A 27,505-nucleotide genomic window follows, 5' to 3' on the forward strand; every position below is an offset into this window, starting at 1 on the left:
CCCCAGCTCCCCCATAGCTGCTAGAACTGGTACCTCACATTTCCAACATCTGCAAGTCATCCACAGCTGCTAGGTCTGGTCCCTCACACTCCCACCTGCCCCAGCTCCCTCCTAGCTGCTGAGACTGGTCCCTCATATTCCTACCATCCCCAGCTCTCCCACAGCTGCTAGTTCTGGTCCTTCACACTCCCACCTGCCCCAGCTCCCTCCTAGCTGTTAGGACTGGTCCTCCACATTCCTATCATCTCCAGCTCTCCCACGGCTGCTAGGAGTAGTCCCTAATACTCCCACCTATCCCAGCTCCCCCATAGCTTCTAGAACTGGTACCTCACATTTCCAACATTCCTAAGTCACCCACAGCTGCTAGGTCTGATCCTCACACTCCCACCTGCCCCAGCTTCCCCACAGCTGCTGAGACTGGTCCCTCATATTCCTACCATCCCCAGCTCCTTCACGGCTGCTGGGACTGGTCTCTAATACTCCCACCTATCCCTGCTCCCCTATAGCTGCTAGATCTGGTCTCCCACATTCCTACCATCCCCAGCTCCCCCATAGCTGCTAGAACTGGTACCTCACATTTCCAACATCTGCAAGTCACCCACAGCTGCTAGGTCTGGTCCCTCACACTCCCACCTGCCCCAGCTCCCTCCTAGCTGTTAGGTCTGGTCCTCCACATTCCTACCATCTTCAGCTCCCCCACAGCTGATAGGACTGGTCCCTAATACTCCCACCTATCCCTGCTCCTCCATAGCTGCTAGATCTGGTCCCCCATATTCCAACTATACCCAGCTGCCCCATAGCTGCTAGGACTGGTACCTCACATTTCCAACATCTGCAAGTCACCCACAGCTGCTAGGTCTGGTCCCTCACACTCCCACCTGCCCCAGCTCCCTCCTAGCTGCTGAGACTGGTCCCTCATATTCCTACCATCCCCAGCTCTCCCACAGCTGCTAGTTCTGGTCCTTCACACTCCCACCTGCCCCAGCTCCCTCCTAGCTGTTAGGACTGGTCCTCCACATTCCTATCATCTCCAGCTCTCCCACGGCTGCTAGGAGTAGTCCCTAATACTCCCACCTATCCCAGCTCCCCCATAGCTTCTAGAACTGGTACCTCACATTTCCAACATTCCTAAGTCACCCACAGCTGCTAGGTCTGATCCTCACACTCCCACCTGCCCCAGCTTCCCCACAGCTGCTGAGACTGGTCCCTCATATTCCTACCATCCCCAGCTCCTTCACGGCTGCTGGGACTGGTCTCTAATACTCCCACCTATCCCTGCTCCCCTATAGCTGCTAGATCTGGTCTCCCACATTCCTACCATCCCCAGCTCCCCCATAGCTGCTAGAACTGGTACCTCACATTTCCAACATCTGCAAGTCACCCATAGCTGCTAGGTCTGGTCCCTCACACTCCCACCTGCCCCAGCTCCCTCCTAGCTGTTAGGTCTGGTCCTCCACATTCCTACCATCTTCAGCTCCCCCACAGCTGATAGGACTGGTACCTAATACTCCCACCTATCCCTGCTCCTCCATAGCTGCTAGACCTGGTCCCCCATATTCCAACTATACCCAGCTGCCCCATAGCTGCTAGGATTGTTACCTCACATTTCCAACATCTGCAAGTCACCCACAGCTGCTAGGTCTGGTCCCTCACACTCCCACCTGCCCCAGCTCCCTCCTAGCTGTTAGGTCTGGTCCTCCACATTCCTACCATCTTCAGCTCCCCCACAGCTGATAGGACTGGTCCCTAATACTCCCACCTATCCCTGCTCCTCCATAGCTGCTAGATCTGGTCCCCCATATTCCAACTATACTCAGCTGCCCCATAGCTGCTAGGACTAGTCTCTCAACATTTCCAAAATCCCCAACTCCTCCATAGCTGTTAGTACTGGTTTCTCATACTCCCACCTGCCCCAGCTCCCTCCTAGCTGTTAGGACTGGTCCTCCACATTCCTACCATCTCCAGCTCTCCCACGGCTGCTAGGAGTAGTCCCTAATACTCCCACCTATCCCAGCTCCCCCATAGCTGCTAGAACTGGTACCTCACATTTCCAACATCCCTAAGTCACCCACAGCTGCTAGGTCTGGTCCTCACACTCCCACCTGCCCCAGCTTCCCCACAGCTGCTGAGACTGGTCCCACACATTGTAACCATCCCCAGCTCTCCCACAGCTGCTGGGACTGGTCCCCTCACTTACCTACCATCCCATCTTCCCTATAATTGCTAGAACTCGTCCTTAACCTCATTCCCTGCCTCAGTTCTCAATAGCTGCTAGGGCCAGTCGCCCACATTCCTACCATCCCTAGCTCTCTTATAACTGCTAGGAGTGGTTCCTTATATCCTTAACTGCCCCAGCTCCTCCATAGAGGGTAGGACTAGTCCCTCACACTTCTCCCTGCCCCAGCTCCCTCCTAGCTGCTAGGTCTGGTCCTCCACATTCCTACCATCCCCAGCTGCCTCAAAGCTGCTAGAAGCGACCCCAACATTCCTATCATTCATAGCTTCCCCATAACTGCTAGGACTGGTCCCTTACATTCCTACCATCCCCCGCTCCCCCATAGCTGCTCAGATTTGTCCCTTAGTCCCTAGGGTAGCTCTGAGACCCAGACTCTGACAACTGCCACAGTATCTTTACAGATGCTCAGCTTGCCTTCCCAACTCCTTTCTGTTCCAGAACGCCTGTAAAGCTTTTTCTACTTCCTGAAAGGTGCCCTGGACCCCTGTTAACTACACCTGCTCCTGCCTTTGCCTTCTCTGCAGCTCCTTAGCTTGTTTCCTGTGCTTCCACCAGCCCCAGCTTACAAAGAGCTGTTTGGCTTGGTCCTCCCAACTTGCAGCAGCTCCAGATTCCCCATAGCTGCTCTGCCAGGTCTGCTGAGCTTTTGGAGCTATCACAGCTTTCTAGCATTCTTATTCCCCTTAATCACCTGCAGCTGTACTGCCTGGTCCCCACCTACAGGTGTACTGCACAGTCTCTACCTACAGATGTATTGCCTGGTCCATATCTGCATCAGTACTGCTTGGTTCCTACCTACAGATGTACTGCCAGATCCCCACATTTCTACTTGTAGCCTTTCTTTTGAGAAATTTACTTTCTTTCAGCTTCATTCATGGAACCTGCTATCCAATGCTGGTCTTGAACTCTGAGCTCCAGGCCATCCACTCTTACTTTAGCTCTCTCTAGTAGGTACATCAGCCTTTCCCGATGAACCTTTCCCATTCCCTCTTTACCCGCTCTCTCAATCTTGTAGGCCTCTACCCTACCCTTTCTACACTGGATTTTCTTTTCTCTGCTGGCTCAGCTGTCCTGGGTCCACCAGTCTCTAGGTCAGGTCAACCCTCAGGTTTCCGAGTCTCTCCCATTAACTCCTTGAGGCTTACTCTGGTTGTCTGTAGGTGTGCGCAGCTTACTGGTCCATTCTTCTGTGTGTGAGAACTCTGGACTCTTCCTGGTTGGCACCAGGTTGCAGGTAGGCACCTTTTCTCTGCAACAGACAGGCCCTTTTTGGGGGGCTGATCTGTCAACTCCTCCCCATCCTCCTGTGATCTTCCATCTATTAGGTCTGGAAAGGCCCAGTGCTCTCCCTAGGCTGTGGCTCTCTCCAGCTTCTCAGCTGACCACACTCACATGTGGAGCCGCGTGAAGAAGATTGCTGCTCTTTTTGTTTGTCACTGTGCTTCTAACAGCCCAGCTCTGGGCTCTGTCTCATCCTTCCAGGATTCACAGTCCTTGCCCCAGTGGTGTGAACACTACACTTCTCCCAACCCACAGACTAAGAACAGGATCGAAACTAGGTGACACGGGACACTTCCTGAAGTTCCTCTTTCTTCTGTTGGTTTCAGTGTCTGGGGTAGGGGAGAGCAGGGGGAGTCCAGACATGGTCTAGGTTACATCATGTAGGGGTGGGTGAGGTGGTCCTCTTGAGACCCATAGAGAAGATGTGAAGCCTAGTTGTCTCAACCCAGTGTTCCTGGGTTGCCTGTGGCTGAGTGACTATGTCTACTTCTCCTTTGGAGAAGACTTTCTCTCAGGTCTGACCTATACTCAGCTTAGGTGGCAACCTCTACCATTCCATCTCTAGCTAGTGTTATCTCTCTAGAGTCCAAAAGTGTCTTTGGCTCAGGGAGGAAAGTGAAGTCTGGAGTGAGAGTGCAGAGTGCAGCAAATCAGGTGGAGAGGGGAAAGTGCTCGGGCTTCTGACTGCTTATAAGCAGTGGGTCATATGGATGCAGAGAGAAGCTGGGCAGGGATCCAGAAGTGGCTCTTTGCTAAACTAAGAGGGGCTATGCATAAGGAGGGTCTCTGAGGGCTGGAATTACATGGATTTCATTTTTGAGGTCATGTTCCACAATTCTGATACTCGGGTCTCACAGGAACAGGGAACAGTGGGAACACTCAGGGTAGTTAACCCTATAGATTGGAATAAAAGAACCCATTGAGACCAGATCAGATGGTGGCAGGGTTGGGGTACAGTGTAAAGATGAGGGTGTAAAGCAATATACTGGGACTAAGGGTAGGGTCTATGGTCATAGGGAATAGAGATTGGCTAGGTCCATGAAGTGCAGGCATATCTTCCATCCTAGAGGACCCAGGGTTGCATGGAGAAAAGGGCTTCTTTAGCCTGAACAGTATGTTCAAATCCCCCCATTTGCAGCCAGAACAATAACCCTGTCCATCTAGTCCCTGGTTCCCATGGCCACCTGGGTTGTTTGGTCAAGGGCTACTTCCCTGAGCCAGTAACCATGTCTTGGAAGTGTGGAACTTTGTTCAGTGATATGTGCAAGTTAACATTTTTGTCTTGTAGTTGATGGTGTATTCCTTCAGGAGCTCAGTGATTATGCCTGCCAGCATCTGGACTAGCCAGGACATTGCCTGCAATATGACTCATCTGGCCAATAGTACCAAGATGGAGTAGAAAATGGATGAGATGAGTTCAGCAGCGGTATGGTCCATTGAAGGTCAGGCTTGTGTGATTTTTCTTCCCTAGATCAACCACCATGAAGAGTTGTGCCCAGGGAGAGCACCTCAGGTCAAAGCACTGGGTCCTGTCTTTCTACCTTTGCCCATGATCCTCCTCCTTGAGAGTAGGTTTCTGGGATAGATGCCTATGTCTGTTTTCTTGAAGACACATGAATGCAGAATTCAGAGCCATTAGATGACTCTAGAGTCCATCAGATTGGTGACCATCAGTCAGCCCACATGGCACTTATACAGACTGGTACACTAGTGTGTATGAGCACAGACACAAACCTTACACATTGAGACCTCATAGGATCTCCTTGTGCAACATTAAGACCCAGCAAGGAGCCAGGCCCTCTCTGAGGCTCTTCTTTGCATATGGCTCAGCGGAGACAGACACAACTGCCAAAGGATTCCAAAGGCATCCTTACCAGTCCCATAATACACACTCTCTCATGTCATTCTGTTCCGGAACTTTCAGACCCATGCTTCCCTCTCATAGAGATGATAGTCCCCTTCCCACATAGCTGAGTGTCCTGACTCACTCCTCAGTGTGGACCTCTGAAGGCCAGGCATCACCAGGCACAGGGTCTACCATTATACTAGCTTACTGAGCTTGGCCATGAGGGAATAGAGGGTCAGAGGTCACAGGTCCTGACTCAGCACAGACAGCCTCAGATGTGAGAATTGGAGCAGACGGGAAGGGTTCCTACGCAGTCCAGATTGCCACCAGGTCTAGTGTGTCTGGTTGAGTCCAGAACTTGGACTGGAGCAATTGGGAAATTGTGGGCAGAAAGCTGGCCCCCGGGAGAGTCTCCTGGTTCTGCCCAGTGGGTACATTCTCCTGGGCCTCCTTGCTGACCCACCTGCTACACAGGGACTTGACCAAGCCTTTGTTTGGACAAAGACTGACTGCCATGTCTTTTCAGAGGTGGGACTGGACAAGACCTCTGCTGAGGCCCAGGACGGGTAGCTGGATGGGCTCTGGGCGACCATCACTATCTTCATCAACCTCTTCCTGCTCAACATGTGCTACAGCGCCTCTGTCACACTCTGCAAGGTTGGCTGCATTATTCCTGTACTGTTTTATTTTTTCCTGTTCCCACAATATCCCATGCTGTCCTATGCTGTTTACTCTGCTGTCCTCACCCTTTCCTCACAAGACCTCACACCATCCCTCTGCCATCATAATGCTGTCATCATGCTGCCTTTCTAGTGTCTCTATACTGTTCCCCCGGTGGCCCTTGTAAACCTTTAGAACAGTGGTTCTTATGCCTTGGGTAGCCACTCTGAATGTCAGATATTCTACATATTGTAAATTTACATTACAATTTATAGCGATAGCACACTTACAGTGGCAATGCAGTAATCTTATGGTTGGGGGGTCACTTCAACATGAGGAGCTGTATTAAAGGGCATAGCCCTGGGAAGGTCGTGAACCACTGCTCTACTGTCTCATGCTAATTTCCTACTGAGCTGTTTGTGTCCCACAGCTTCACGCTCGTTACCCCATGCAGTCTTCCACATTCATACACCCTTCTCAGATATCTTCACAATGTTGTCACAGCTTCCTACGCTCTCCCATGCTGCGGATGCTGTCCTCCAAGTTCTTCTCACTGTCTAGACTCTGCCCACACACTGTCCCCTTGGTACCCTCTGTTATACTGCGGTGCTCCCTTGTTGCACCCCCATTCTATCCTCATATTCCACACCTCTGCCTTCTCCCTGGTCCTCACATCACCTGATGGGCTCCTATGTAACAGGAGATGTCTCTGGTTCATCCATAGAATTAAACAGCCCTGGTCCATCTCATTACCCTGCCCAACAGGTAAGGTGGATCTTTTCTATGGTGATGGAGTGGAAACAGAAGATCACTTCCAATGACAGGAACATGACTGTGCAGGGATCCTAGGGGTTCTTGAGGGGTCAGTGCTTGGCAGTCCATTTAAACCTCATCCATTCTTCTTATCTGTGAGAAACATAGGCTATACTGCCTTCTGGACTCTGTGCCCTCTGATATTATAAGTCTGCATTCTCTTTTATGCAATGATCATGGAAATTCATCTCTCCATGAAACTGGACCCTTGGAAACAGGGACATTCCATGCCTGTGAGTCCTTTAGACTCTTGGTTACTTATAAAGTCATACCACATCCTTGACCCATAAGGAACTTTCTGACCAGGGTGAGATGTGGATTAGAAACTAGGTGGACATCCAAGATAGGGTGTGACTCAGGCCAATCATGTTCCAGAAGGAACCTGTTTTTTGGACCTGAATCCTAGAGAGGATAAACGCATTGCAGTAGGCAAAGAACTGAGGGAAGACAAGCCTGCTCTAGAGAGAGACTTTTCTCCAGGCAGCTCTTGTTACCAGAGTTTCCCCCTGAGTAAAACAGACACCTTCAAAACACTTGTCCCCCCCTTGAAGCAAACTTACAAAAAAGTACAGTCGGCATCATGTGTGCCTCACACCATACCAGGCTATTTCCCCCCCCAGCATCTCAGAGATGAGTATTCTAGTAAGTACCCTAGGTTCTTTAGAGAAGTAGAATAAGTGTCAGATGGAATATATATATATAGCCACCCTTCATATCAACTGTATATATATCTCCTGCAAAGTATATATATATCTCACATATCAATATCAACTGTATATATATCCTGTATATCAACTGTTTATATATATACATATATACATATATACATATATACATATATACACATACTGCATATCAACTGAATATATATACAGTATATACTCATACATATATACACACATATATCCTGCATATCAACTGTATATATATCCTGTATATCAACTGTATATATGTATCTATATTGCATATCAACTGAAAAAAATGTATCTTACATATCAATATCAACTATATATATCCTGCATACCAACTGTATCTATATCTATATCTATATCTATATCTATATCTATATCTATATCTATATCTATATCTATATCTATATCTATATCTATATCTATATCTATATCTATATCTATATCTATATCTATATCATCTATATCTATATATCTTGCATATCAATATCAACTCTCTCTATATCCTGTATATCAACTCTCTCTATATCCTGTATATCAACTATATATATATATCCTACATATCAACTGAATATATATATATATGTGTGTATATATATATATCCTGTATATCAACTCTCTCTATATATCCTGCACACACACACGTGTGTGTGTGTATATATATATATATATATATATATATATATATATATGTGTGTGTGTGTGTGTGTGTATATATATATGATAGGAACAGGGGATGATGAGGACGGAGGTGATAGGCATATAATGTGGGAACAGAGAAGTTAGACATAAAGGACAGATAAATGACACACACAAAATTTATAGCTCATGGAAAGAGATCTGGATTTAACCCAATGGTTGGTTCAGAACTCTCAAGATCTAACAGTCTCTGGAATGTCCTGCATAGACACCTCCACAGAAACCCTATCACTTAGTCCAGTCAAGGATTAAAGGTTAAATCCTTGGTGGATGGATTCAGAGTATGATGGCCATATTGGGAGGTGGTGATGGCAGGGGAGGGGCTAATGGAGGAAGTAAGTCTCTTGGGCATGAATTTGGGACTATATGGAAGTGACCAACTCTCCTGTCTTAGGTTTTCGCCCACTCTACAAGAATGGAATGGGAAGACATTGTGGGAAAAAAGGGTAATTTTATTTGCCATACATGAGAAACAGCTCAAATGTGGAAAAAAAAAATCTGAGGCCTTGCAGCAAGCTTAATCCCACCAGGAGAGGGTTGTGCCCCTGGCAAACTTTAGCGTACCTGAGACTCTCAGGAAGAATTGCAGAAGCCAAAGCTTTCAGAGGGCTTTGAAGTATCTTCCTGACAGCTTCTCCTTCCAGATATGCCAGATCTCTTTCCATGAGAAGTCCCTGCCTTTCTCTGTGACCCAGCAGTGACCATGACAGCCAATCTGAGCCACAAACATCCAGTCATCTCCTCTGCAGGGCTCCAGTCTCTCTAGAGTATTGTCTATCTCCCCACAGGCTTCCCACAGAGGCTGCCAAGCTCAAGCCCCATCTGCTAACCCCAGTTCTGCATGAACCCCACAGGTCAGTAGGGACCTTTCCCATCATCTATTGGTCAGTGCAGCCATTGAAGAGAAATAATTAAGCCTCTGTAGGTAGAGTTGACCTGGAGTGCTGGGTCTCTGCTATACCAGAGGCCTTGCCTGATCCTCTAAGGCTCCCCAACCAGTCCTTAGATCTTCACCGTTTGTCAGATATGGGCAGTGTCTCTGTACCCTGGTGTCGTCTCTGGCACTGCTCCCTTATGTGCCCATCACTGTCAGTGTGCTTCCAATGCTGCCTGCTGGGATTGGAGGGCAAAGGGCTCTCGCCTCAGGAGAGCCAGATGAACGGATAAATGAGCCAGTAGATGACGGAATGAGTGGGCCAGTGTGATGATGGCTCAGCAGATAAGGATGCTGAACTCCACTTCTAGGACCCACATGTTGAAGAGAGAGACCTGACTCTTGCAAGTTCTCTGATTTCTCTGTGTTCTATGGCTTGTACTCTCCCACCAACACACACACACACACAAATGCACACGCACACTTCAACAAATGAACAAACAAAAACAAACAAACACCTGAAATAGTGAATAGACAAATGACCATGTTGGGAGGCCAATGTTTCTCAGTATCTGCAACATCACTAGAGATCCTGGATGACACCTTCCCAAAGTCTGTCTACCTCAGCCTACTGAGAAAGTCTTCCTGGAAGGAATGTGGCCACAGGGAGGCTGTGTCCATATTCCTTTCTGGATTTTAGGCTTGATGTTTTCCATCACAGACCCCATCCACAAACCCCTGGGCAGCTCCAGGTAGCATAGGGTACCAAGGCTGGAGACCAATGGCCAGTTTTGGGGATAGAAGCTGCTTGATTTGATCCTGACAGCTTTTCTCCACATGGAAGATAAAAACTGTACAATGATATTTGTGGTACCACTCTAGCAAACCCTTCTATGCCAGGGTTCTCAAACCCTAACCCTGCTGCTTGAATTCATTTATACACAGCAACACAAAGGCATGCCTTCCACATGGCTCTCCTTGGGTGATAGAGGTGTCAACTACAATCCACGGCTCCACACATGCGATGATCTTGTGGCCCTGGAACCTCTGTAGGACGGTTGGTTAATGTTTTTCCCAGCACCAAAGCCACAGTCTGTAAGTCATCCTTGTCATGTGGGTTGCCGTGGTTGCCACGCTTCACAACTCTTTAACAGCCTCTTCACAGACGGCTTCTCAGCAGTAGCATCTGTTTCTAGCTGTGGTAACAAACAGGACACACGCTTGCCCACACCGAAAGCAAGGGCTCAGGCCTGCTCTGTGGCCCAGCAGACGCCATTCCTTCATCTTGAGGACTGAAGCTTCAATTTAGCAGAAACCAGGTCACAGTGTCCAGCTGGAAGGATGTCCAGTCCTCTAAATCTCTAGCTGTGGCTGTTCTGCCTATGCTGGGCTATGCTGGGTGTGACCTGGCTGAGTTTATCCTGTATAGCATACAAGGCCTCAAAAGAAAATTCGGGTGCTAGAAAGATGGCTGAGCAGTTAAGAGTATATGCTGCTTTTGCGAGGACTCCAAGTTTGGTTCTCTGTAACTGGCCAGATGGTTCACAGCCTCCGGGACTTCCAGCTTCAGGAATGAGATGCATTTTCAGACCTTCACTCGTGTACACGTACACACACACACACACACACACACACACACACACACACACACACACACACACACACACGCGCGCGCACGCACACGCACACGCGCACACACACACACACACACACACACACACACACACACACACACACACACGCGCACACATACACACACACACACACACCCCACCGAGAGAAGCAGAGAGATAGACAGAGATAGAATTGGTGGTTAAGGAAAGAAAATGATGTTTTGATTTTTGTTTTTTTTTGTTTTTTTTGTTATTGTAAGGTCCAAACACAACTTGTGGACCCAATGGCATTGGTAACCAGGACAAAAGGAGCCCTGTGAAATGTATATATTCTGTATCTATTCTTTGGATGTAAATAAGTACTTTCTCAGGATATACCTGCTCTAGGAACTTAAAAAAATAAGGTGCAAAGATTTGCTACAGGAAGAGAAAGCCCAGTGCAGGCAACATTAAAAAGGGGCTTTGGACAGCAAGGACCCAGCCCATGGGGTTCTAAGGGGGACAGGATCTCATCAAGGTATGATGGCCTCTGTTACATTCTGGGAAAGTATCTGGCCATGTTCATAAGGAATAGAATAGATTATCTGCTGGAGGAAATTTTAAGTCAGTACCACACTGAGGCTGTGGCATGGCTATGACTCATTTCTCATAAAGTGCTGTCTGGCAAGGATGGGAGCATGAACACCTTCAGCGATGCAGACAGAGAGGAAAAAAGATGTAGTCCTTAAAAAAATCATTACATTTGTGTGTGCAAGTGTGTGTGTGTGTGGTGTTGTGTTTATGTTGAATGTGTCTATGTATGATTGTGTGTGGGTGAATATGTGTGTGAGTGAATATGCGTGTGACTATGTGTATTGTGTGTGTGTTGTGTATAGATGTTTGTGTTGTGCTGTGTATGAATGTGTGTGTGTGTGTGTCTGTGTGTGTGTGGTGTGTATAGATGTTTGTGGTGTACTGTGTGGAATATGTGTGTGATTGTGTGTGGTGTGTGTGTGTGGTGTGTGTTCTGTGTGTGTATGTGTGTGCAGCGTGTATATGTGTGTTGTATTTATGTTGAATGTGTTTATGTGTAATTGTGTGCATGCACATGCCACGGTGCACACATAGAGGAGAACATTTGGGAATCAATTCATTTTCCTCTCTACCATATGCGTCCTGGTGATCAAATTCAGCTCCTGGATTTTCAGTGCACCTGGGCTTCTCCATCACCATTTCATACCCACTGAAGAGCTCCACACAGAGTGCCTTTTCCTCCTGAGCCGTTTTTGCAGTAGCTTTCTTTCTTGTTAGGGAATCTCACAATACTTGTAATGTATAAAACCAATCCCTATTCCCTCTCCTCCATTCCCTCTTCTTCCCCACTGGATTTCTTTCCTAACATCATTGGTCACTGGGAAGTGGGCATGTGCTCACCCCTCTCTCTGTTTGTCACTGTGGAGGGACCAGCTACCTCAGGTTCCTGCTCTCCCTTCCCATGGTGATAGACCCTAGGCTTAAACTGCCATTGAGGAAAACTGCTATTGTCAGGATGCAACAGAAAAGAAGGCAAGACTCTTGCTTCGGGGACTGTACACTTGAACTCTGAGATAAAACCAACATTTCCTCTTATCAGAGCAAGAAAACAGTCCCAGGCCTAAATGATCTCTAAACTCATGATCTCTGTCCTTCCTTCACTGCTTTGCAGGGAGGGATGTTTGGTTGCACAGTGAGCAGAGGTTTGTCCAGGATTAAATAGCTTTTCTCAGAGTTAGGGCAGCTGTCCTCTTTGTAGTCTAGGCTCCACTGTTCTAACTCCCAGCTGTGTGTCCTAAGTGCCCAGTTTTGTAGTAGCTGCTCAGTACTCTTGACTAAAACCCAGGCCCCAATGCAGCCGTCTGTGCATGAGCTATGAATACCTCCAGTGTCCGTCTCCCTATGGCTTCTCCAGCAGCAACACCACTCACAGGAATCTGCTGCTCCTCAGTTCTAGGTAGAGCATGCCTTTCCCAACACCAGAGGCTGCAATGGCACTGGCCAGTTAGGATTCTGCCCCTCCCTGAACCCCTCCCCCCACTCCCCCCGTAGCTATGCTGACAGGATCTTCCTTGGCCAGTCCAGGCCAGTCGAGGTCCCTCATATAGCCACCAGTAGAGCATATATAGACTTGAACAGTCTCTAACAGTCAAGGATATATCTTAAGACATCTAAATTCCATCTGAGAACTCACTGCCCAGCTAGCACCTGGCTCATGTTTTAGGTGCTTGCTTAGGAGGTCTTTGATTGTGTACCTTAGCTCTCCATTGATGCTAACACTCCTACATTCCAGAAGCATTTTTCTGAGCCTCTCTGTGCTATCTCAGGCCGTGGAGCCTGTGTCTTCTGATCTCCATGCGAAGATAGAATCCAACCCTTGTAGGACACAGACATACCTAGCACAACAGGAGACACTGGGAAGCCCCTGTATAATCTTTCTCTAGAGTATTTCTTCTCTTCTTATTTCTTCACTTTTCCCTAGCAATGTTGTTATCGTAAGGTAATGCAAGAGGATTACAGTGGACGATCTCTATAGCAAGGAATCTTTCTATAATCTGCCTTTGAACCTCAGCACCTGCTCAGATCAACCTGGAATAAGTGTCTTCTCTGTGCTGACAGCCTTAATGACATTCCTGACAGCCATGGCCTATACAATGTGAGCTTGCCCCTGAATGAGTTACACCCACATCTCACCCTTACCTAACTAGCAGAGCTTTGGAGGAGACTTGAGACAGCTGATGCTGGATGGATGAGACCTTGGGAAGTGGCCATGGGGGGAGGGGCATAGGATGTAGGCAGTACTTTCCACAGGGAGAGCTAATGTGGACTAAATTCTGTCCCCAGAAGACTCACTAATTGACATTTGAGCCACAGGGACCTCAGATGTTTGCAGACAGGATCATAAACTGGTAAGTTATAATGAGGGCTAGGGTGTACCTCTTCCAGCCTGACTTTGTACTTATGAGAAGAGATCAGGACCCAGACACACACAGATGGAGAGCCTGTGAGGTGCCATGGGGGAGAAGGCACCTACCAGGTAAGAAGAGCATGGCTGAGAACCCACCCTGTCAGTGCCTGATTTGGAACTTCTCCAAACTTGCTTGAGACAATAAGCATCAGCAAGGTAGGCAGCCCCCATGTAATATGGAGTTTTTTTTTTCTTATTCCTTTCCTTTTTCTATAGAAATGTTATCACTGAGCCTGAGGTCAATGTATGGGACAGGCTTCTTAGTTTGTGTGGTTGGTGTGGGAGACCATGCCTGGGCAGCCTAGGGGCCACAGGGCAGCTTCTGGCTGGGATGAAACTGCCCATAGGGAGGACAGACTGAGGACCTGTGTGGTTCAGGGCAGCAGAACTGGAGCCCAGCAGTGAAGGGACACTTAGAGGATATCTGGTAGGACACAGGACCAGGAGGGGTAGTATGCTCTGCATGGCCCACTGGTCAACTTAACTGTGCCATGTTTTGAAGTGCCAGGGCCAGTTTGCATAGGAAGAGCACAGCAATTGTAGAATATTTGAAAAATGTTTTATTGACAAAGTACAAAACAAACAAACAAAACCAACAAAGCAGACAGAGTCCTTAAAGACATCAGGGATCTACGGGAAGTTTGAAGTCAAAGCCTTGAGTCCGTGGAGATCTTTCTGCCAGTCACGGGAAGGCAGGTGCTCACCTTTCATTTCCACCTTCCTTTTTCTTGGAGGTGGAGACTCTGATTTCTCATTGGCTGAGAAGCAATGGAGAAACAGGCATTGGACCTGTGTAGTAGACTCACTCCACCCTCCAGTAGCCTGTGGCCCTAGGGCATGGTAATCCCTTGGACTTCTGCTCCAGCTAGCTACTGTAAGAGTCCTGGGCTGTAAGAGTCATGTCTGAAGGACAAGACTGCTGTACCATGGCTCTTTCCAGCATCCTTCATCTCTATTGTTGTTCTTCTTTCTTTGGCCCAATTGGAACCTGCTCCTCAGGTCCCTCTCCAGGAGGTCCTTGTGATCACCCAATCCCTGCTCAGTGGCCTCTGCCCCCTCTAGGGCTACACAAAGGCCTCAAAGTCCCAGTCCTTCTTTGTTGTGTGCCGGGTGTTAAATTTGATAATTCCAAGGAGATGGTGGTGTCTAGGTCTTAGGGCTGTAGGGCCAGAGTTGTCTGTGAATTTGCTCCTTTGCCTGAAAATCCAGTGTATTGCATCTGTGACCAGAAGGAGGATCTACACAAGAATCCCAACATGGATGGTTCTTTCCCAAACCCTGAGAAACACAGGCATTTTCCATATCCCAGGGTTTATCGAAGTGTTAAGGAGGAAGGTCATGGCAGGTCATGACAATGCCAAGGTCGCTAGAATAATTCAGTTGGACCCAGCTCTTTCTGGAGTTGATAAAATCTGTCTCATCTTTCGGATCTACAACCTGCCTCTTCTATCACGTATTCCTGTGAATTAGAAGGTGGTGTGGACAGGGCTGGTACCACTTTTTGTCCCTTCTCAGCTGGACACTGACATTGTGGGAACTTGTCACTTCTTCAGTGATTGCTCGTTTGTCCCAACAGTTTGGATATACTGTTGAGGAAACTATTGCCCTTGTGGGTCTATCCAGTGTCTTTGGTGCTGCTGTGATGGTGTTTTAGGTCCTGGTGGCTGTGGCCTGGAGCAATGTAATGTCCACATGGTCCTTCAGAGAGGGAAAATTTGAGAGTAGCTGAGTCTCGGGGTCGGAGGAAAGCGAGATGAGCAGACAGTGTGATCTCAGTTGTGCTGCTTGGCATATTGGACAGGGTCCTTCGGGGCCTGGGAAATGCCATTACAGGAGGTGGCCTAGGGTGCTTGCCCAATCATGTTCTTGTATTCAGGAACCAGTGTCTGCTTCAGCTCCACCACCGAGGAGAAGATCCACTTTACCTGTGAGACAGGGTGAATAAGACCAAGATCAAGACTGCATTCCCTTCCCACCTGAAGACTCCTCTAGATAGGTAGCTCATCTGGGCAAGGACTCATCCCGGGAGTCCCTCTCCAGCTGTGCAGGAGTGGGAAGGATGGCATGGTGACCAGAGAGGAATGGAATAGGGAAATTGTAGGGGCATGAAGTGGGAATAGTGTGGGGTAGATCATTGGACACTATGGGGACAGGATGAAGATACAAAATGGGACAGTATGAGGACAATGTGGGCAGTGCATAGGGACAGTGTGGTGATAGAGTGGGGTTAGTACAAGGACAGAATGGGCGATGAAGTGAGACAGCACGGAACAAGGTACACCTGGGACAGAGCACATTACACACTAACAGTGTGGGAACAACATGGGAATTCAGGGGACAGTTGACAAATGGTGCAGGGAGAGAGTTGGGGACAACAGGGAACATTATCGGGTAGCAGGGTACAGTGTGAGGCTGTGTACAGAGTGGGGACAATGTGGTGGACAACATGGGCAGAATGTGACACTAGGGACAGTGTGAAAAGAGCATGAAAATACAGACAATAGCATGGGACAGCATAGCGGGGAACAAGGGGCAGCATGGGTTGGAATGGGGACAGTATGGAGCATCGTGGAGACTGCATGGGACATTGTGAGACTGTGCATACAGAAGGGTAGACAGCATTACATAGCATGTAAGACTGTGGTCATTAGCATGGGACAGTGTGGGGTATAGGTCACCACAGGGACAGTATGGGGAAGAGTATGAGGACATTGTAGACACTGTGGGGACAGTATGGCTGACCTTGAAGAGTGTGACAGCAGCGCTGTAGCACACACTGAGCAGGAAGAGGCTGATGAAGATGGTGATGGTCGTCCAGAGCCCGTCCAGCTCCCCGTCCTGGGCCTCAGCACAGGTCTCGTCCAGTTGCAGCCCTGGACAGAGAGGGCGGTCAGTGTTTGTCCCAATAAGGTGGGGCTAGGGCCATTCCCTGTGTGGCAGGAGGCTGTATGGAGGCCCAGGAGAAAGCTGCAGCTGGGCTGGGCTGGGCTGGGTCAGCAGACCCTCCCTGGGCCTCCATCTCTCCTTCTTGGACCAGAAACCTCAGTTCCCCAAAGTGCTGCCATTTTGTCCCTGGGCTCAGTCAGACACACTGGACCCGATACTGGCCTGGCCTGTGCAGGAGCTTATTCTGTGTGCTCCAGCCTTCAGTTTTGAGACTGGAGAGCAGAGTCAGGGCCTGTGATGATTGTGGGAAGTGTCTGTGTAGTTTGCCTGATCTTCTGTCTATTCTCTGATGACCAAGAACAGAGGGCCAGAGTAATCACAGGGCCTCTTCTGTGTGATGAGTGTACTTCAGAGAAAGTACACACAGGGAAGTAAAGGAAGCTATACAGCTTTGGAGGAGTGTCCACTGTATGAGTCACGGGCGCCAGTCTGAGGTTCAGGGACAGATTTGTCATGAGCGGACTTGTGTATATGTTGGCGTCCTTGGCATAGAAAAGTTTTATCTGTATCAGTTGGCCCACTTGTAAATGCCGAGGATGATCATGTGGGTAGACCTGGTACCTTTTTATCTTTGAGTACTGTATAGGATGCTCATGGGAGTTTCTGTGATTCTCTCTCTCTGTATGTGTGTGTGCCCATGCATGTGTGTGTGTGTGTGCCTGTGCATGTGTAGATGTGTGCACATTTTCACATACGGGCCTTATTGGCAGGGTGTTGCTGCGCAGGTTGGTTTTAATGGGTCCATGTTCATCCTCCACTTGGGAGTCTGATAGCACTGAGATAGCATAGAGCTCCCTGCATTATCACCATACGGGCTAGACTTAGCCTCTGGAAAGCTGAGTGGAGAGATGGCAAGGGTCTGTCTGCAAGACTGTGGCCACATGCATCTATTCAGCGCACTCAGTGAGATGCTTAGCCAGGAAAAGGGGTAAGGACAGAGTGAGGGAGGTAGAGGTTGTGTCTTCCTTGCTTTGGGGGGTTAGACACATTCTGTGCCCAGAACAAAGTGCAAGCTAGAGGAAGGTCTGGTAAGGGAACTGCCTAGGGATAAGGCTCCACTTTCCAGGGAGAGGTAAATTCTTTTCATGTCAGGCAAATTCAAAAGTGCTGGGTGTGGCAGTGTAGGCCTATGGGTTTTTCCTTAGTCACAACTCAGGCCTCAAACCATGGAGACCCCTCATTCCATGACCTAGCTAGACTCTACATCTCAGAAATCACCAGGACATTATTGCAGGGTCCCAAGGCAGTGCTGGGTGCTTTATTTACACAGGGAGGGGTGGAGGTAGGTGTCAGAGTCCTGTAGGACCAGAGGGCTCCAAGGACACTGGGATCATTTACCAGGAGAGTGGGAGAGGCTCTTCTCAGTATGGTGGTTGTGCAGGCCCTCATGTAACACAGAGCAGGTGAAAGTATTTCCTGCCTCCCAGTTGCTCTTCTGCACATTGAGCTTGCTGTAGACGAAGTAAGAGCCATCTGTGTCCATGATGGGCTGAGTGTTCTTGTAGTTCTCCGCTGGCTGCCCATTCCACTGCCACTCCACAGTAATGTCTTCAGGGAAGAAGTTTGTTATCATGCAGGTCAGACTGACTTTATCCTTGGCCATCTGCTCCTTGGGAGGTGGAATGGTGTACACCTGTGGAGCCTTCGGTCTGCCTGTGGGTGGGTAAAGAGATTGGTTAGCACAGAGGTCATGGACAAGGCAGGGGTCTGTTATGCCAAGCTCTGTCTATGGACTGACTATTGCAGCTTCTATGTCACACACTGCAGCTCTCACCTTTGGTTTTGGAGATGGTTTTCTCGATGGGGGCAGGGAAAGCTGCACTGTTGACCCTGCATTTGAACTCCTTGCCATTGAGCCAGTCCTGGTGCATGATGGGAAGTTCACTGACTGAACGGAAAGTGCTGTTGATCTGCTCCTCCCGGGGTTTCGTCTGAGCTGTGTGCACCTCCACATCATCTACAAACCAGCTGAACTGGACCTCGGGATCATCCTTGCTGATGTCTACCACAACACACGTGACCTTAGGAGTCAGAGTAATGGTGAGCACATCCTTGGGCTTTGGGGGGAAGATGAAGACAGATGATACTTCTGGGACTAAGGATGAAGAAGAAAGGTGGAAATAGGTCAATACCTGGGCCACCCTCTAACATGGCCACTTGTTGCATCTGGGGTCAGGGTGAAAGGCCTACTGACTTACCTGTACATATGCAAGGCTTACAACCACAATCCCTGGGCACTGTGGAGAGAAAGCTATGTGTTACTGGGGTCTGGAGATGAGAAGCCACCAGGATAAAGGTAGGGTAAGTTTGAGTCTGGTGTGAGGTCATGCCAGGCTGTTTTTGGGTATGACTTTTGGCTGGTGATACTCAATTGTCTCTGTTTGTCAAGATGTGTGGGAATCCAACCCAGGATATTAACCAATGAGTGTAAAGGACATAGAAATCTCCAGAAGGGAGAAGAACAACTTTCGATCTTCTGGGCTGAGATCCATTTCCTGGTGATGGCTGTCCAGCCTGGTTGGTTTAGGCAGGCTAATGGCTTGAGCCTCACCTCTAGTGAACCCCTCCTCCCTATACGTCCTCTCACCAATTTTCTTGTCCACCTTGGTGCTGCTGGCCGGGTGGGCAACGTTGCAGGTGACGGTCTGGCTGGGCCAGGTGCTGGAGGGGACAGTCACTGAGCTGCTCAGAGTGTAGAGGTCAGACTGCAGGACAGCTGGGAAGGTGTGCACACCGCTGGACAGGGATCCAGAGTTCCAGGTCACTGTCACTGGCTCAGGGAAATAGCCCTTGACCAGGCATCCCAGGGTCACCATGGAGTTAGTTTGGGCAGCAGATCCAGGGGCCAGTGGATAGACAGATGGGGGTGTCGTTTTGGCTACAAGAAAAAGTATATGTGATTACACTGTCAGACAGGACAGGACAGGACCAAACCTTCTAGAAGGCCGCTCTTTTGCACCCTTCCCATGTCCCCGACTCTCTACATGGAGTAGGTGATATCCAACATTTGGGCCTATCAATGTCAGGATCACCAGACCAGATGAGACCTGAGGCCATTGAGCCCAGTCCCGTTCCTAGGAAAATGCCCCACCTGCTTTCCAGTATGGGTATCTGTGTTCACCCCCGCCCCCCAGCTGTCTGATGTGGGCATCTGTGTTCCACTGTTAAACCTCTTATACCTGGGCCATATGGCTGCACACAATCTGGACAATACTGAAGCACATTGAAGTCGGCACATCCCTGCAGCCTAACAGTCCCTTCCTGTCTTTGCCCACCCAGCCACGTTGGCTCTTGACACTTCCTAGGCTGCTTCTACCGGCCTTGGCCTGTACACAGATGGTCCCTGTTCTTAGGTTCCCTGAACTCTTCATAGTCCAAGAGCTCTGGCCTTAGCTTTGTTTTGCAGGCATTGTCTTTTTCAGTTGTCTTTGAACTAAGTCCGTTTAGCACTCTCTATTCTTGGGTCAGGATTCACTTCTTGCCTATACACAAACCTCTAGATTAGCCTCCATGCCTACTCCCTATGAAGTCAACCCAGGCTCCTAAACATGTGGTTTGACATAACTATTTAGCTTGGTTCTCCACAATTCTTTCCCCCAGTTCTTAACAGTTACCACCGTCACCACCATCACCCCCACTTCCCGGGGCCTCACTGCTCAGTGCCCGCCACCTCCTTGCTGTGTAGTCTCACTAACGAGAGCTCAGTGAACTCAGCCTTGGCTTCTACAGTGTTGTCTTCACACTGCCCCAGGTTCTTTCCTTTTGTAGGTTGACCCTCTGTCCCCTGTATTGTTGGGACAGATTTGATCTTCCTGCCTGTGCATCGCACTTGTGTTGCCAAACACAGAGAAGTCCCTTTCCTTTTTTTTTTTTTTTAAATTGTAGCACAGGGCTCTTGAAGTTGGACACCACCACCTTCTGTCACGAAGCTGGCCCTTACCTCCCCAGGATTATCCCCTTGTCCCTTGGATCCTTCCCTTTATCCCCAGGGCCATGCTAGTCTCTGCTGCACCTGAGCTCTGAAATCTCCTGCACAGCCCCTGATGCTCACACTCTAGGTTGAGCCTCTGTCCCCTGTATTGTTGGGACAGATTTGATCTTCCTGCCTGATGTCTAGATCACAGCTGGAGCTCCTGACTAAAGAGCTCCAGCCTGTATGTTTCCACTGGCAATGTCAGCCCTAGGATTTCCCCTGTTCTTGTTCCTGCTCAGCCAAAGGCTCTTCCTAAGGTCCTCTCATCCCCTAGTCTGTTTTACTCTTAGACCTCAGCTATTCTTTGTGCCTGCAGCAGTTCCGCATTTTCCAGTATTCAGGGTTCTGTCCTGAGGAGAGTACTTCAGTAGGCCTCTGCTAGACCTGACCTGTTTTCCTATCTGCCTCTTCTCTCCCTCCTGGGACTTGGGGCTGCCTACTGCCCATCCAGACGTCCACCAGCCTTGTTCTCCCCTGTCAATGGGCTTGCTTCCTGAGCACTCCCTCCAGTGGGCCCTTACTCTTTCCCAAGGACAGTCCCCTGTAGTCTTCTCCTTCCCTCCCATGACCTCCTGGATCGGGAGTCTTGTCCTGTTTTCCTGATCCCAGTGCTAGCAGTGTCTTTGCTCTGCTAGGCCCCCTTTATTTTGTTGCCCTGGCTTCTTGAGTCCAGAGAAGCTCAGGCCTGTTGCTGCCATCAGAGCAGACAGCCGGATCAGCTCCAGCCTAGACATCCTGGCTCTTTCCCCTTCCTACATTCCAGCATGACATAAGCATAACTTCTCCCTCCCCTCTGCCATTGGCTTCCTATCACACCACCATTTTACCTCTGCCTGGTTCCTCAACCGCTGGCCCTGGTCCCAGCTAATGTAGCTCAGGGCAGGGAACTGGCCCTGCATGATGTCTCATTCAGCTGTCTGTACACACTGCCTCCTGCCTACCTGGTTCCCTTCAAGTGTTCAGCCAGAACCTCTTCTATTCCAGTCTGCGTGCTCCACAGTAGCTGCACAGCTCATCCCCTACACCCTAACCTGCCTCACTTCTGTTGTTAGGTGCTCATCCTGGTTTCCTAGTTCCCACTTCCCATTCTGCTGAGGCTTCTCTAATAGAACTCTCACCTACCCTGGCTAACTTGCAACTAACTGTCCAGTCTGGTTCCCCACACTCTTACCGGCCTCAGCTGACCTGCAGTTGCTCATTCTGGAGCCCTACACTCCAGTTTGCCTCAGTTTCCCTGTAGATGCTCAGTTTGGTCCCCTACACTCCTAGAGGCCACACTGCCCTTGTAGCAGCTCAGCATGACTCCCCACATCCCCATCCACCCCAGATACCCTACAGTTTCTCAGGCTCGTTCCTTTTATACCCATCAGCTCCAGCTTCATGGTATTTTTTTTTCCAGCTAGAACACTCACACTACCACTCAGTTATAGCTGAGTCTAGAATCCTCCATTACTACCTACCCTTTTCTCTTCTGTGTGTACTCGACCTGGATCCCCACTCCTATGCAGACTAGAACCTGCTCCCCTGTGTCTTCTTAGCCTGGTTCTCCAGCCCCATTTATCCCAGCTACCCTGTAACTGCTCTGGCTGGACCTCCACATACCGAATAGCTGCAGCTCTCCTGTAGCTGCTCAGCCTGACTTCTTAAAGTTCCACCTCCCCCTGATGCTCTACAGTTGTTCAGCCTGGAACAAAACATCCCCACATGTCCTAGCTCTCCTGTAGCTGCTCAACCTGGTACCTTTTTATACCCATCAGCTCCAGCTCCCTGGTGATTTTTCCAGCTAGGATGCCCACCCTCACCCAGGCCTCAGTTTCCCTGTGACTTCTAAGCCTAGAATCCTCTAGTACTGCCTTCCTCAGCTCCCCTGTGTCTATTCAGCCTGGATGCATACATTAAGACTTTATCTTGCTCTCCACTGTTTGCTTAACCTGGTCTCCCCACATAGCTATCCCAGCTCTCCTGTAGCTGCTCAGCTTGGTACTTTATACACACTTATCAGCTTCATATGCCTGGTATTTGTTCAGTTAGGACTCCCACACTCCCACTTGGTTTAGTTTGCCTGGACTGCTAAGTCTGGAATTCTGCATTACTCCCAACCTCAGCTCCCCTGATTCTACTCAGTCTTGACCTGTAACCTACCCAGGAGATCCTGCTCTCTGTGTGTTCTTAGCCTTGTTATCCCCCATCCTGTCACCTATACCAGCTAAGCTGGAGCTGCTCAGCCTGGATCTCTGCACTCCCACTTGCCTCAGTTTCTCTAAAGACACTCAACTGGACCTCCACCTTCATACTAGCTCCAGCTCTCATGTAGTAGCTGAGCTTGACTGCTTACATGTCTATCCCTGATCCTTGGTAGCTGCTCAGCCAGGTCTCCCACACCCCCACTAGGTCCAGGTTACCTTCAGCTGCTCAGCCTGGTACCTTATACAGCCATCAGCTCCAGCTATGTAGTATTTGCTCAGCTGTGTACCCCGTACTCTCACCGGGATCAGCTTCTCTGTGACTGCTTAGAATCCCCAACTACTACTTATCCCAGCTTCCCTATGAGTAGCCAGCATGCACCCCAGCCCGTGCCAATTAGCTCCTGCTCTTCTGTGGTTTTTGACTGGGTTCCCACACTCTTACCTGCCTCAGCTTCTCTGTAGCCATTTAGTCTGGGTCCCTGCCCTTCCATTTGCCATCAGTTCCCTTGTATTTGCTCACCCGGGATGCCCATCCTTCATTCTAACCTGCCCCTGTTCCTCTATAACTACTAAACTTGTACCTGTCCTGGCACCCTGGACCTGTTCTGCCTGGAACTTCACATTCCACCTACCTTGACTCCCCAGTCCTGCCTTACCTGGATCCCCACACTCCCACCTGTCCTGGCTGCCCTATAGCTGCTCTGCCTGGGTCTCCACACTTCCACCTGTCCCTGCTTACCTGTAGCTGCAGCACCTGGATCCCCATTCTTCCACCTGTCCTGGTTTCCCTATAGCTTCCCTGTCCTTGCTCCTAAGGCACTGCTCTGCCTGGATTCACACACTTCTAGTTGTCTTGGCTCCTCTGTAGCTCTTCTGTTTGGATCTGCATTCTTCCATTTCTCCTGGCTGCCCTATAGCTACTCTGCCTGGATCCCCATTCTTCCACCTCAACTGGATTCCCTATAGCTACCCTGCCTGTATCCCCACCCTTCTATCTGTTCAGGCTCCCAAGGCACTACACTGCATGGATCCACACACTTGTACCTGTCCTGATTTCCCTACAGCTGCCCTACACGGGTCCCCACAGTTCCACTTGCCTAGGTCCCCTGAAGCTGATCTGCCAGGATCCGCCCAATCTAGCTGATTTGTCTCCCCTGTAGGTGTTTTGTCTGGATCAACACACTTCCACCTGTCCTGGCTCCCTATAGCTGCTCTGCCTGGGTCACCACACTTCCACCTGTCCTGGTTCCCCTATAGATGCTCTGCCTGGGTCACCACACTCCCACCTGTCCTGGCTGCCCTGCAGCTGCTCTGCCTGGGTCACCACACTTCCACCTGTCCTGGTTCCCCTATAGATGCTCTGCCTGGGTCACCACACTCCCACCTGTCCTGGCTGCCCTGCAGCTGCTCTGACTGGGTCACCACACTCCCACCTGTCCTGGCTGCCATGAGCTGCTCTGCCTGGGTCACCACACTCCCACCTGTCCTGGCTGCCATGGAGCTGCTCTGCCTGGGTCACCACACTCCCACCTGTCCTGGCTCCCCTATAGATGCTCTGCCTGGGTCACCACACTTCCACCTGTCCTGGCTGCCCTGGAGCTGCTCTGCCTGGGTCACCACATTTCCACCTGTCCTGGCTGCCATGGAGCTGCTCTGCCTGGGTCACCACACTTCCACCTGTCCTGGCTGCCCTGGAGCTGCTCTGCCTGGGTCACCACACTTCCACCTGTCCTGGCTCCCCAGTCCTGCCTTACCTGGATCCCCACACTCCCACCTGTCCTGGCTCCCCTATAGATGCTCTGCCTGGGTCACCACACTTCCACCTGTCCTGGCTCCCCAAGAGCTACTCTGCCTGGGTCACCACACTTCCACCTGTCCTAGCTCCCCTGTAGCTGCTCTGCCTGGGTCACCACACTCCCACCTGTCCAGGCTCCCCAAGAGCTACTCTGCCTGGGTCACCACACTTCCACCTGTCCTGGCTCCCTGTAGCTACTCTGCCTGGGTCACCACACTTCCACCTGTCCTGGCTCCCCTATAGATGCTCTGCCTGGGTCACCACACTCCCACCTGTCCTGGCTGCCCTGGAGCTGCTCTGCCTGGGTCACCACAATTCCACCTGTCCTGGCTACCCTATAGATGCTCTGCCTGGGTCACAACACTTCCACCTGTCCTGGCTGCCCTGGAGCTGCTCTGCCTGGGTCACCACACTCCCACCTGTCCTGGCTCCCCTGGAGCTGCTCTGCCTGGGTCACCACACTCCCACCTGTCCTGGCTGCCCTGAAGCTGCTCTGCCTGGGTCACCACACTTCCACCTGTCCTGGCTGCCCTGAAGCTGCTCTGCCTGGGTCACCACACTTCCACCTGTCCTGGCTGCCCTGAAGCTGCTCTGCCTGGGTCACCACACTTCCACCTGTCCTGGCTGCCCTGTAGCTACTCTGCCTGGGTCACCACACTTCCACCTGTCCTGGGTGCCATGGAGCTGCTCTGCCTGGGTCACCACACTTCCACCTGTCCTGGCTGCCCTGTAGCTGCTCTGCCTGGGTCACCACACTCCCACCTTTCCTGGCTCCCCTGTAGCTGCTCTGCCTGGGTCACCACACTCCCACCTTTCCTGGCTCCCCTGTAGCTGCTCTGCCTGGGTCACCACACTCCCACCTTTCCTGGCTCCCCTGTAGCTGCTCTGCCTGGGTCACCACACTTCCACCTGTCCTGGCTGCCCTATAGCTGCTCTGCCTGGGTCACCACACTCCCACCTGTCCTGGCTCCCCTGTAGCTGCTCTGCCTGGGTCACCACACTCCCACCTTTCCTGGCTCCCCTGTAGCTGCTCTGCCTGGGTCACCACAATTCCACCTGTCCTGGATGCCCTGGAGCTGCTCTGCCTGGGTCACCACACTCCCACCTGTCCTGGCTCCCCTATAGATGCTCTGCCTGGGTCACCACACTTCCACCTGTCCTGGCTGCCCTGGAGCTGCTCTGCCTGGGTCACCACAATTCCACCTGTCCTGGCTGTCATGGAGCTGCTCTGCCTGGGTACCACACTTCCACCTGTCCTGGCTGTCATGGAGCTGCTCTGCCTGGCTCCCCACACTTCCATCTCTCCTGGCTCCCCTGGAGCTGCTGAACCTGTTACCCAGGTTACCTTGTTACTCTTACCAGCCTCAGCTCTTTTGCAGGTGCTCAGTCTTCTGTCCTGAGCTCTCGAGTTCCCCTGGCTCTCTGGATCCCCCACATACCCTGAGTCCCTCAGAGCAGCTTGGGCTTCCCTCTACTTGTCTTTCCCTCCTTCAATCCAGAGTTGCTTCTGTTCCCTTAGTTACTGTAATAACAATGCTGGGATTGAACCTGGGACCCCAGAGTCCCTACTTTCTCTTTCCCTGCAGGCTTCAAGGCATTTCCAGGCCTGCTCCTTGATGCCCTCCCTTTCCCTACTCCCCTGGTCCCTTACCACAGGGCTCAGCTGCCTTGGTTTTATCTACCTGCAGTCCAGACTTCCTGCACTCCTCTCTCTATCCCAGCTCCCCTGCGTCTATTCAGCCTTGACCCAGGAGATCCTGCTCCCCATGTTCTTAGCCCTGCTATCCCCCAGCCCTCCACCTACCCCAGCTAAGCTGGAGCTGCTCAGCCTGGATCCTGACACTCTTAGCTGCCTCAGCTCCCACGTAGCTCCTCAGCCTGGACCCTGCTCAGCCTGGATCCCTGCACTGCCACCTGCTTCAGTTTCCCTGTAGACGCTCAGCCTGGACCTCCACCTTCATACTAGCTCCAGCTCTCATGTAGTAGCTGAGCTTGACTGCTTACATGCCTATCCCTGATCCTTGGTAGCTGCTCAGCCAGGTCTCCCACACCCCCACTAGGTCCAGGTTACCTTCAGCTGCTCAGCCTGGTACCTTATACAGCCATCAGCTCCAGCTATGTAGTATTTGCTCAGCTGTGTACCCCGTACTCTCACCTGGATCAGCTTCTCTGTGACTGCTTAGAATCCCCAACTACTACTTATCCCAGCTTCCCTATGAGTAGCCAGCATGCACCCCAGCCCGTGCCAATTAGCTCCTGCTCTTCTGCGGTTTTTGACTGAGTTCCCACACTCTTACCTGCCTCAGCTTCTCTGTAGCCATTTAGTCTGGGTCCCTGCCCTTCCATTTGCCATCAGTTCCCTTGTATTTGCTCACCCAGGATGCACATCCTTCATTCTAACCTGCCCCTGTTCCTCTACAAGTACTTAACTTGCACCTGTCCTGGCACCCTGGACCTGTTCTGCCTTGATCCCCACACTTCCACCTGTCTTGGCTCCCCTATAGCTACTGTGCCTGGAGTCCCACAATTCTACCTCTCCTGGCTCCCCTGTAGCTACTCTTCCTGGGTCACTACACTTCCACCTGTTCCTGCTTACCCGTATGTAGCTGCAGCACCTGGATCCCCACACTCCCACCTGTTCTGTATTCCCTATAGCTACCCTGCCTGGATCCACACCCTTCTATCTGTTCTGGCTCCCAAGGCACTACACTGCATGGATCCACACAATTCCACCTGTCCTGGATGCCCTGGCACTGCTCTTCCTGAGTTTCCACACTTCCACCTGTCTGTGCTTACCTGTAGCTACTCTGCCTGGATCCCCACACCTCCTCCTGTCTGGGCTCCCCTGTACCAGTTCTGCCTAGATCCCCACTCTTCCATTTGTCCTTGCTTACCTATAGCTGCTGTGCCTGGA

General features: G+C 50.6%; 1 gene segment (V, D, J or C) and 1 further gene; both read right to left on the minus strand.

The window, feature by feature from the left end:
- Positions 1-27,505, minus strand: part of Igh (immunoglobulin heavy chain complex) — a 2,751,187-nt gene that overhangs the window by 52,241 nt on the left and 2,671,441 nt on the right.
- On the minus strand, positions 15,533-19,515 carry Ighg1 (immunoglobulin heavy constant gamma 1 (G1m marker)). The segment is given in 6 exon segments: positions 15,533-15,616; positions 16,434-16,859; positions 17,971-18,290; positions 18,412-18,732; positions 18,836-18,874; positions 19,225-19,515. Coding segments are annotated over 6 exon segments (1,481 nt in total).

Source organism: Mus musculus, chromosome 12, assembly GCF_000001635.26.
Source record: "Mus musculus strain C57BL/6J chromosome 12, GRCm38.p6 C57BL/6J".
NCBI lineage: Eukaryota > Metazoa > Chordata > Mammalia > Rodentia > Muridae > Mus > Mus musculus.